Source organism: Oncorhynchus gorbuscha, linkage group LG03 (assembly GCF_021184085.1).
Source record: "Oncorhynchus gorbuscha isolate QuinsamMale2020 ecotype Even-year linkage group LG03, OgorEven_v1.0, whole genome shotgun sequence".
Lineage (NCBI taxonomy): Eukaryota > Metazoa > Chordata > Actinopteri > Salmoniformes > Salmonidae > Oncorhynchus > Oncorhynchus gorbuscha.
Window position 1 is genome coordinate 80,695,384 of NC_060175.1, and position 12,349 is coordinate 80,707,732.

Sequence of the window (12,349 nt, forward strand, 5' to 3'; positions counted from 1 at the left end):
TCTACCTACATGTACATATTAAACTCAATTACCTCGACTAACCGGCGCCCCCGCACATTGACTCTGTACTGGTACCCCCTATATATAGCCTCACTATTGTTGTTTTACTGCTGCTCTTTAATTAGTTACTTTTTATTTTTATTTAAACTGCGTTGTTGGTTAAGGGCTTGAAAGTAAGCATTTAACTGTAAGATGCATGTGACAAATAAAATTGGATATTAAATCAATGTCAGGTTCTAATGTTTCCTCTGGCCTTCCTGACCAATTAATGATGGATTCTAATAAAGTGAAGGATAAAGCCCATATTGTAGGGTTTTTTAACAAGCACTTCATGTACAGTTGAAATTACATACACCTTAGCCAAATACATTTAAACTCAGTTTTTCACAATTCCTTGCCTGTCTTAGATCAGTTAGGATCACCATTTTATTTTAAGAATGTGAAATGTCAGAATAATAGTACCGAGAATTATTTCAGCTTTTATTTCTTTCATCACATTCCCAGTGGGTCAGAAGATTACATACACTCAATTAGTATTTGGTAGCATTGCCTTTAAATTGTTTAACTTGGGTCAAACGTTTCGGGTAGCCTTCAACAAGCTTTCCACAATAGGTTGGGTCTATTTTCGCCCATTCCTCCTGACATAGCTGGTGTAACTGAGACAGGTTAGTAAGGCCTCTTTGCTCTCACACGCTTTTTCAGTTCTGACCACAAATTTTCTATAGGATTGAGGTCAGGGCTTTGTGATGGCCGCTCCAATACCTTGACTTTGTTGTCCTTAATCAATTTTCCCATGATGTCAAGCAAAGAGGCACTGAGTTTGAAAGTAGGCATTGAAATACATATACAGGTACACCTCCAATTGACTCAAATGATGTCAATTAGCCTATCAGAAACTTCTAAAGCCATGACATCATTTCCTGGAATTTTCCAAGCTGTTTAAAGGCACAGTCAACTTAGTGTATGTAAACCTCTGACCCACTGGAATTGGAATATAGTGAATTATAAGTGAAACAATCTGTCTGTAAACAATTGTTGGAAAAATTAAGTCCTTAGTGACTTGCCATAACTATAGTTTGAGAACAAGAAATTTGTGGATTGGTTGAAAGCGAGTTTTAATGACTCCAACCTAAGTGTATGTAAACTTCCAACTTCAACTGCATGCTGTACGTTTTTGATAATGTTGTTGCTCAGGCTTCTAATGTAAGTAAGCTCTATTACTGTAAATTAAATGCCCTTGTGAACCATTTACATTTTGAGCCTGTTTCTTCTGCTAAGGTCTGTAAAGCTCTACAGGCAAGAGACACTAAAATGTTTGCAGGTCCAAACAACCTGGATCCCTCCTACCTCTAAAAGATAGCAGATGGTATTATTACTGAACCTGTGGCTCACATTGTCAACTTGAGTCTCTTGACCAATTCCATACCCAGCATTTGGAAATCTGCTTATATTAGCAAGATTCCTCAGATGCTAATAACTATCATCCTATCTCTAAACTCCATATCCTGGCCAAGGTCTTTGAATCCCTGATGAACACACAGTTAAAAAACAAATTAATTGAAAGGAACATACTGAGAGCAGTTCAGTCTGGCTTTAGATCAGGTCACATCACCAAAGCTGCAGCTATGCCAGTGGCAAGTGACAGCATTTGGGAAATGGGATGCAACCGAAGTTGCATCTATATGCAGATGCTAGTAATTTATTAATGTTCTCCTTCTCTGGTTCAGGCTGTTGATGATCTCCAGACTGCTTTTCAGTTACCGCAGGACTCCCTTTATGGACTCCAACTGGTCTTGAATGTACATAGAGAAAAAAATCATGACCTTTGCCGGAGCTCACACTCAGCCAGAGTGTGAGCTCATTGTCGCAACATCCTCTCACTGCCAACTGCGTTTTATTTTCAGCAAACTTAACATGTGTAAATATTTGTATGAACATAACAAGATTCAACAACTGAGACATAAGCTGAACAAGTTCCACAGACATGTGACTAACATAAATGGAATAATGTATCCCCGAACATGGGGGGGTCAAAATCAAAAGTAACAGTCAGTATCTGGTGTGGTCACCAGGTGCATTAAGTACTACAGTGCATCTCCTCCTCATGGACTCTACCAGATTTTCCAGTTCTTGCTGTGAGATGTTACCCTGCTCTTCCACCAAGGCACCTGCATGTTCCCGGACATTTCTTCAGGGAATTGCCCTAGCCCTCACCCTCTGATCCAACGGGTCCCAGATGTACTCAATGAGATTGAGATCTTCGCTGGCCATGGCCTTCCTTCCACTGGCATTCCTGTCTTGCAGGACATCACGCACATAACAAGCAGTATGGCTGATGGCATTGTCATGCTGGAGGGCCATGTCAGGATGAGCCTGCAGGAAGGGTACCACATGAGGGAGGAGGATGTCTTCCATGTAATGCACAGCATTGAGATTGCCTGAAATGACAACAAGCTCAATCCGATGATGCTGTGACACACTGCCCCAGACCATGACGGACCCTCCACCTCCAAATTGATCCCGCTCCAAAGTACAGGCCTCGGTGTAACGCTCAATCCTTCAACAATAAACGCAAATCAGACCATCACCCCTAGTGAGACAAAACCGCGACTCGTCAGTGAAGAGCACTTTTTGCCAGTCCTGTCTGGTCCAGGGACGGTGGGTTTGTGCCCATAGGCGACATTGTTGCTGGTGATGTCTGGTGAGGACCTGCCTTACAACAGGCCTACAAGCCCTCAGTCCAGCCTCTCTCAGCCTATTGCGGACAGTCTGAGCACTGATGGAGGGATTGTGCGTTCCTGGTGTAACTCGGGCAGTTGTTGCCATCCTGTACCTGTCCTGCAGGTGTGATGTTCGGATGTATCGATCCTGTGCATGTGTTACACGTGGTCTGCCACTGCGAGCACGATCAGCTGTCCATCCTGTCTCCCTGTAGCGCTGTCTTAGGAGTCTCAGTACGGACATTGCAATTAATTTTCCTGGCCACATCTGCAGTCCTCATGCCTCCTTGCAGCATGCCTAAGGCACGTTCACGCAGATGAGCAGGGACCCTGGGCATCTTTCTTTTGGTGTTTTTCAGAGTCAGTAGAAAGGCCTCTTTAGTGTCCTAAGTTTTCATAACTGTGACCTTTATTGCCTACCGTCTGTCTGTAAGATGTTAGTGTCTTAACGACTGTTCCACAGGTGTATGTTCATTAATTGTTTATGGTTCATTGAACACGCATGGGAAACGGTGTTTAAACCTTTTACTATGAAGATCTGTGAAGTTGTTTCGATTATCTTTGAAAGACGTTCCTGAAAACGTTGTTTTGTTGTTGTTGAGTTTACATAAAGGCAGGGTTTAGTGACTAGGCATAAGGATAGTTAATAAGAGTAAAATGATGAACAGAGTAGTAGCAGCATATGATGAGTATGAAAGTGTGTCTGTATGACTAATGCGTATAATCCTTATTCTACATAAACCATCTGCTTTGAATCTCTTCCCAGAAATGCATTGGTGTGCAGCCATGATCACCTCACACTCTTCCTCACATTGGTGTCGGGACTGGAGTTCATTCGCTTTGATCTGGAGTTGGTCAGTTATTAGACAGTGCTTTACAACAATTATAATTCATATTAATACACTTCCAACGGTTCAGGCTTTAACCAAATAATCTAAACATAGTATTTGGTTTGTGTGTAAAACTAATAAATAGTTCAGTCAAAAGGGAATGTGTGATGTAACATCAAGAACACTCTCAAACCCCAATTGTTTTCTGGATGTTAGGATGTCCCTTACTTGGATGTGGCACCCTACATGCCGGAGTACTACAAGCCCCAGAATCTGCTGGACTTTGAGGAGCGCCTTCCCAGCTCTGACAGCCTTTCTCTGCTCTCCTTCACCTCCCTCACCTCTACCAACCTGGAGTGGGACGACAGCGCCATCGCCCCGTCCAGCGAAGGTCGGGCTCCACCTATCCACCTCTGTCTTTTCTCTCCACCCCGTCTCTCCCCGTCTGTCTTATGTGGTGTCACTAGTCTAATTCATAGGCTGATTTGTCAAGTAATTAAGTATTGATGCTGAAGTTGGATCGATCAGGAAGACACTTGTGGCTCATGGGTTTTAATGTAGAAATAGTAGCTTAGCACTCACATTGAAGTGCTCTTCATTGATCACATGGCACAGTATATGAACTCCAGGGTGTGAATGCTTTATCTCCTGTCACTTTCCATAAACCGTTGAGCCCCCATTCATTTGTAGTTTTCTCTGCCTATCCATACCAGTAACTGTTCTCAGCAAGTGTATCATATTTCTCTCATATGTCACATTTTCTACCTCTGTCTCGGACCTTCCAGTTCTAACGTTGAGTCTTATCCCTCCTTTTTAGATTATGATTTCGGTGACATCTTCCCCGTGTTGCAGCTAACTGCAGACTGGGAAGGTGGGACATGGTTACCCCTCTCCTCCCTTCCTCCCTGATCACAGCATCATGCATGTCCTCCATCCCACAGTGTGTGCTCAATGCATTCTGGTCCTCTGTGTAGTCAGTGGTTTAATTGGAGTATCTCAATTGCAATATCAATGCTGAGAGGGAAATGGTAGAAAAGTCAATGAAGGGGCTTCTGTTTTATGCACTTTAGTTTATTATGGAAGTAGGCTAGATGGATTCATAAGCATATTAAAATCCACTGTTACTGTGCTTTTACACTTATCTTTTAAGACACTACTGAATCACCTTTATGCAAGAAAATGTGGCACTATTGCTAACATTTCATACGATTTTATTGCCAGGTAAGTTATTTTCTAAGCAGACATTTCTATGCACTGGTGAATTGTTAATGTTGTCTATTATGTTTTAATTAACTACACAACGTTTATTTTACAAGACGTGACCTTGAAGCTTACGCAGCATTGATGTGGAATAATACTAGAGAACTGCAATGCCTGATGTAGCTGGTACTCACTCTGTTTGGTGTCTGCCGGCATATATGTGGTATATCCTCTATTTCTCATTGGAACCATTGGATTGCATGGCTTTGTTCTACATTCAACTCTGCCTTCAAAGCTTTTGTCACCAACTGTAGCATGTACTATAGCACTGCATACCACTGCTGGTTTGCTTCTGAAGCTAAGCAGGGTTGGTCCTGGTCAGTTCCTGGATGGGAGACCAGATGCTGCTGGAAGTGGTGTTGGAGGGCCAGTAGGAGGCACTCTTTCCTCTGGTCTAAAAAAATATCCCAATACCCCAGGGCAGTGATTGGGGACACTGTCCTGTGTAGGGTGCCGTCTTTCGGATGGAACGTTAAATGGGTGTCCTGACTCTCTGAGGTCATTAAAGATCCCATGGCACTTATCGTAAGAGTAGGGGTGTTAACCCCGGTGTCCTGGCTAAATTCCCAATCTGGCCCTCAAACCATCACGGTCACCTAATAATCCCCAGTTTACAATTGGCTCATTCATCCCCCTCCTCTCCCCTGTAACTATTCCCCAGGTTGTTGCTGCAAATGAGAACACGACGTGTTCTCAATCAACTTACCTGGTAAAATAACAGATAAATAAAATAAACTTTCACTGCATTAATTTGACATAGTTTCACCAATGCCTGTCACTCAAAAATTTTGTCTTTTTTTCTGCCTGCCTGTCTTTGTCCTGTGCATCCTGTGGGAAATGTGTGGTTGTGTGCCCTAATCCCTGTCCCAGCCAAAGCACCACCAGTATCCATTCTCATTATTTGGATCCAGAATATGTACAGTATCTGTAGCATACTGTATGTGTGAATATTCTGCTATTTTGTTTACTGTGTGTGTTCCTCTCCCGTCCTGCCGCAGAGGGTGACCTCACCAACCCGGTTATCTGTCCTCGCTCCAGCGCCTCAGACCCTCAGACGGTCTTCAAAGACTCTGTGATTCTCCGGGCTGCCATCATCCCAGTGAGGGGAACTTCCCCGCCCCGCAGCCCCACCAGACACAACCCCTTCAACGAGGACTCAGACACCAACACCTCGGCCGACATCACCCCCGTCCACACTGCTAGCCGCCACCCCCACGACACCACCACCACCGTGGACGACACGGAGAGCACCAGCAACGAGCTGGAGGTTATCAGGTACAGCACACACTCCTAACATGAGTCTCTATGGGTAAAACTACATGAGATTTAGGCTAGTTAGCTGCTTAGCCACTAACTGGTTATCAGGTTTATGTTGCCCACACTTTTTCTCAGCCTCAACACACAGAGCTTGGAGTTATTGAATCCAAATGGCATGTTCCAACTTAATTTTAGCTCAACAAACATCGGGGTTATCAGGTCAAGCGAAGCCCTCATTTATTGGCACACTCATACAGGTCAGCAAGTCACCTAGCTTTTTGGCTTGTGAAATGTTAGGAATTCAAATGGACCTAGGAGGAGTACACATGGACTAACTATTATGACGTACTGCTTTTCTTTCCACCAGGATGGCCAGACGGAGGAAGCCAGCCAAGAAGCGCCATGTCGTGAAGGGCTCCAGCAACTCCACGGTGAGCAGTGAACAGAACACAGCGGCCTCCGAGCAAGCGGAAGTAGAAGACGGAACTCAGGCGAGAGGGGGAGAGGGGCTGGATGGAGACTCCTGTAGCCCCTCTGTGGGGCCGCCGCAGGGCTCAGGGGCCGAGACAGTGAGGAGAAGGAGAGGGATGGGGGATGAGGAAGGCCAGGAGGAGGATGAGTCAGAGGGTCTCCTGCGGCTGCCGGAGATGACTGACACCTCCATGGACAGTGTGGGCCAGCCCCTACGTGATGTTATGGACCGGCTCAATGGAGCTCTGGACGGGGGGCAGGCCTGGTGGCGACCAGACAGAGAGGAAGAAGATAAGGGGGAGGAGGGGGAGAAGACCCATCAGAGTTCCCTCCCTAGAAGGTCCTCCTCTGGCAGCCCTGAAGCCAACTCCCAGCCCCCGGGGCAGGAGCCCTTTCAGGGGGATCCGATTATTAAGCCGCCTGACCCGGAAGCTGGGGCCCCCCTCCTGCTGCGCCCTGCTCTGGCCCCGAGCCCCAGCTTCCTGCAGGCCCCTCCAGCCCCTGCAGACTTTTACTGCTTTATCCCCCACAGTCCAGATGCTGCTGCCATGCGTGGTGGCCACCATGACACTGCAGGGCATGGCCAGCCGCAGGCTCTTCCTGGTGGCCATGAAGATGAGAGAGAGGCAGAGGCACCACCAGGACAGGACCCTTTCTTAGAGGAGGCAGGGGTGGTTGAGAATGGATTGCCTGCTGGAGAAACTGAAGAGGACAGGCTCAGTCCAACAGAAAACTCCCATTCTGCAGAATTCAAGTGAGTTGGGAGATTAATTACACATGTTTGGGTGAACCATGAATGGAACCTTTTTTAATCATTGTCTAAGCTGGGGGGGATGTTCTACCCTGCTAACATAGAACTGTTTTAAGATGGTCATACCAAGGATCATTGAGCTATTTTATTTAGAATTTTAGAACCCATTTAGGTATCAAAAGAATATATAAAACATGTATTTGAAACATTGAATTTGGCCACGAATTAACCCATATAAACACATTGAATAATAGATTCATACACGTTTAAGTGTCTGTCCTATATCTGAGCGATTATTTAAAAAATGTAGGAAATTATTACATTTTTTACCCATATTTAACCAATTGTTTTGGGCACTAAACTACTTCCATAATACACTGAGTAAAAACATTAGGAACATCTGCTCTTGACCTGGGGAATCATGTGAAAGCTATGATCCACTTCAATCAGTGTAGATGAACGGGGAAGAGACAGGTTAAAGAAGGATTTTTGCAATAATCAATAATAATGTAATACTAGTAAAACACACAATAAAAAAGAAATATGAAGAACACAATAACTAAGTAAGCATACTATATACATGGTAAAGTTCCAATAGCATATTTACAGGGATTTACAAGGAGCAGGGATTTCGCTATACAGTGGGGCAAAAAAGTATTTAGTCAGCCACCAATTGTGCAAGTTCTCCCACTTAAAAAGATGAGAGAGGCCTGTCATTTTCATCATATGTACACTTCAACTATGACAGACAAAATGAGGGGAAAAAAATCCAGAAAATCACATTGTAGGATATTTAATTAATTTATTTGCAAGTTATGGTGGAAAGTATTTGGTCACCTACAAACAAGCAAGATTTCTGGCTCTCACAGACCTGTAACTTCTTCTTTAAGAGGCTCCTCTGTCCTCCACTCGTTACCCGTATTAATGGCACCTGTTTGAACTTGTTATCAGTATAAAAGGCAAGATCTCACCCCGTGGGGTCAAAATGATCACAAGAACGGTGAGCAAAAATCCCAGAAACACACTGGGGGACCTAGTGAATGACCTGCAGAGAGCAACAAAGCCTACAATCAGTAACACACTACGCCGCCAGGGACTCAAATCCTGCAGTGCCAGACGTGTCCCCCTGCTTAAGCCAGTACATGTCCAGGCCCATCTGAAGTTTGCTAGAGAGCATTTGGATGATCCAGAAGAAGATTGGGAGAATGTCATATGGTCAGATGAAACCAAAATATAACTTTTTGGTAAAAACTCAACTCGTCGTGTTTGGAGGACAAAGAATGCTGAGTTGCATCCAAAGAACACCATACCTACTGTGAAGCATGGGGGTGGAAACATCATGCTTTGGGGCTGTTTTTCTGCAAAGGGACCAGGACGACTGATCCGTGTAAGGGAAAGAATGAATAGGGCCATATCCTGAGATTTTGAGTGAAAACCTCCTTCCATCAGCAAAGGGCATTGAAGATGAAACGTGGCTGGGTCTTTCAGCATGACAATGATCCCAAACACACTGCCCGGGCAACGAAGGAATGGCTTCGTAAGAAGCCTTTCAAGGTCCTGGAGTGGCCTAGCCAGCCTCCAGATCTCAACACCATAGAAAATCTTTGGAGGGAGTTGAAAATCTGTGTTGCCCAGCAACAGCCCCAAAACATCACTGCTCTAGAGGAGATCTGCATGGAGGAATGGGCCAAAATACCAGCAACAATGTGTGAAAACCTTGTGAAGACTTACAGAAAACGTTTGACCTCTGTCATTGCCAACAAAGGGTATATAACAAAGTATTGAGAAACTTTTCTTATTGACCAAATACCTATTTTCCACCATAATTTGCAAATAAATTCATTAAAAATCCTACAATGTGATTTTCTGGATTTCTTTTCTTCTCATTTTGTCTGTCATAGTTGAAGTGTACCTATGATGAGAATTACAGGCCTCTCTCATCTTTTTAAGTAGGAGACCTTGCACAATTGGTGGCTGACTCAATACTTTTTTGCCCCACTGTATATATTTTAACTAGGCAAGTCAGTTAAGAACAAATTATTATTTACATTGACGGCCTACACCGGATACTGGAGTGATGGAGAGTAGATACAGTATGTATAGGGGTAAGGTGATGAGGCAAAAGGATATAAGATGAACAGAGTAGCTGCAGCTTGTATGTGAGTGGGTGTGTGTGTGTAGAGTACATATTATGTGTGAGTGAGCAGATGATGGAGTGAGTGTAGGGCCTGTCAGTGTGCATATAGACAGTATAAAAGTAAAAGGTCAATAAAGATGTTAACTCAGTCTGTGTAGCTATTTTGTTAACTATTTATCAGTCTTATTGCTTGTGAAGAAAGCTTTTCAAGAGCCTGTTTGTGTTAGACTTGATGCACCGGTACTGCTTGCCGTGTGGAAGAGGAGAGAATAGTCTATGGCTTGGGTGGTTGGAGTCTTTAATGATTTTACTGGCCTTCCTTCCACACCGTCTGACAAACTTCACTTTGTCCACATTTTGTTACATTACAGCCTTATTCTAAAATCGATTGAGGATTTATTTATTTAATCTACACACAATACCCCATAATGACAGTGAAAACAGGTTTTTAGAAATGTTTGCAAAACATAAGTATTCAGACCCTTTGCTATGAGACCCGAAATTGACCTCAGGCGCATCCTTTTTCCATTGATCATCCCTGCAATGTTTCTACAACTTGGAGTCCCCCTGTGGTAAATTCAATTAATTGGACATGATTTGGAAAGGCATACCTGTCTATATAAGGTCCCACAGTTGACAGTGTATGTCAGAGCAAAAAACAAACCTTGAGGTCAAAGGAATTGGCTGTAGTACTCCGAGACAGGATTGTGTCAAGGCATAGATCTGGGGAAGGGTACCAACACATTTTATGGAGCATTGAAGGTCCCAAAGGACACAGGGGCCTCCATCATTTTTAAATGGAAGAAGTTTGGAACCACCAAGACTCTTCCTAGAGCTGACAGCCTGGCCAAACGGAGCAATTGGGTGAGAAGGGCCTTGGTCAGGGAGGTGAACAAGAACCCGATGGTCAGGGAGGTGACCAAGAGCCTGATGGTCACTGACAGAGATCCAGAGTTCCTCTGTGGAGATGGGAGAACCTTCCAGAAGGACAACCATTTCTGCAGCACTCCACCAAGCAGGCCTTTTATGGTAGAGTGGCCAGATGGAACACACTCCTTCGTGAAAGGCACATGATAGCCCGCTTGGAGTTTGCCAAAAGGCACCTAATGGACTCTCAGACCATGAGAAACAAGATTCTCTGGTCTGATACAACCAAGATTGAACTCTTTGGCCTGAATACCAAGTGTCACGTCTGGAGGAAACCAGGCACTGCTCATCACCTGGCCAATACCATCCCTTTGGTGAAGCTTAGTGATGGCAGCATCATCTTGTGGGGATTGTTTTTCAGCAGCAGGAACTAGGATACTATTCAGGATCGAGGGAAAGATGAACAGAGCCAAGTACAGAGAGATCCTTAATGAAAACCTGCTCCAGAGCACGCAGGACCTCAGACTGGGGCAAAAGTTCACCTTCCAACAGGACAATGACCCTAAGCACACAGCCAAGACAATGCAGGAGCGTCTTTGGGAGTCTCTAAATTAGAGGTCGACCGATTAATCGGAATGTCTGATTAACTAGGGCCGATTTCAAGTTTTCATAACAATCGGAAATCGGTAATTTTGGATGCCGATTTTTGCAGGTTTTTATTTTATTTTACCTTGCCTTACCTGCCTTTTATTTAATCTTTATTTAACAAGGCAAGTCAGTTAAGAACACATTCTTATTTTCCATGACGGCCTAGGAACAGTGGGTTAACTGCCTCGTTCAGGGGCAGAATGACAGATTTTTACCTTGTCAGCTCAGGGATTCAGTCTTGCAACCTTACGGTTAACTAGTCCAACGCTCCTCACGAGGAGCCCGCCTGTTACGCGGATGCAGTAAGAAGCCAAGGTAAGTTGCTAGCTAGCATAAAACTTAATCAATCATAATCACTAATTATAACTACATATGGTTATTGATATTACTAGTTTATCTAGCGTGTCCTGCTTAGCATATAATCGATGCAGTGCGCATTCGCGAAAAAGGACTGTCGTTGCTCCAACGTGTACCTAACCATAAACACCAATGCCTTTCTTAAAATCAATACACAGAAGTATATAATTTTAAACCTGCATATTTAGCTAAAAGAAATCCAGGTTAGCAGGCAATATTAACCAGTTGAAATTGTGTCACTTCTCTTGCGTTCATTGCATGCAGAGTCAGGGTATATGCAACAGTTTTGGCCGCCTGGCTCATTGAGAACTAATTTGCCAGAATTTTATGTAATTATGACATAACATTGAAGGTTGTGCAATGTAACAGCAATATTTAGACTGATGGATGCCACCCGTTAGATAAAATACGTCTTGTTTTCGAGATGATAGTTTCCGGATTTTGTGTGTGTTATTATGTTATAATTAAGTCTATGATTTGATAGAGCAGTCTGACTGAGCGATGGTAGGCACCAGCAGGCTCATAAGCATTTATTCAAACAGCACTTTCATGCATTTTGCCAGCAGCGCTGCTGTTTATGACTTCGACTCCCGAGATTAGGCTGGTGTAACGATGTGATGTGAAATGGCTAGCTAGTTAGCGGGGTGTGCGCTAATAGCATTTCAAACATCACTCGCTCTGACTTGCAGTAGTTGTTCCCCTTGCTCTGCATGGGTAACGCTGCTTCGATGGTGGCTGTTGTCGTTGTGTTCCTGGTTCGAGCCCAGGTAGGAGCGAGGAGAGGTACGGAAGCTAGACCGTTACACTGGCAATACTAAAGTGCCAATTGACCAAAAGTCAAAGGTATATGAAATACAAATGGTATAGAGAGAAATAGTCCTATAATTCCTATAATAACTACAACCTAAAACGTCTTACCTGGGAATATTGAAGACTCATGTTAAAAGGAACCACCAGCTCTCATATGTTCTTATGTTCTGAGCAAGGAACTTAAACTTTAGCTTTCTTACATGGCACATATTGCACTTTTACTTTCTTCTCCAACACTTTT

General features: G+C 43.9%; 1 protein-coding gene across 3 annotated transcripts in view; it reads left to right on the forward strand.

Moving 5' to 3' along the window:
• LOC124032013 (pleckstrin homology domain-containing family M member 2-like) overlaps positions 1-12,349 on the forward strand; it is a 56,878-nt gene that overhangs the window by 9,675 nt on the left and 34,854 nt on the right. For 2 of the 3 annotated variants that reach the window (XM_046343949.1, XM_046343951.1), the window contains 5 exons: positions 3,487-3,574; positions 3,767-3,941; positions 4,368-4,421; positions 5,809-6,085; positions 6,435-7,292. In XM_046343949.1, coding sequence (XP_046199905.1) covers positions 3,487-3,574; positions 3,767-3,941; positions 4,368-4,421; positions 5,809-6,085; positions 6,435-7,292 — 1,452 coding nt within the window. The remainder of the gene's footprint in view (positions 1-3,486; positions 3,575-3,766; positions 3,942-4,367; positions 4,422-5,808; positions 6,086-6,434; positions 7,293-12,349) is intronic. The other variant, XM_046343950.1, reaches the window with a different exon arrangement.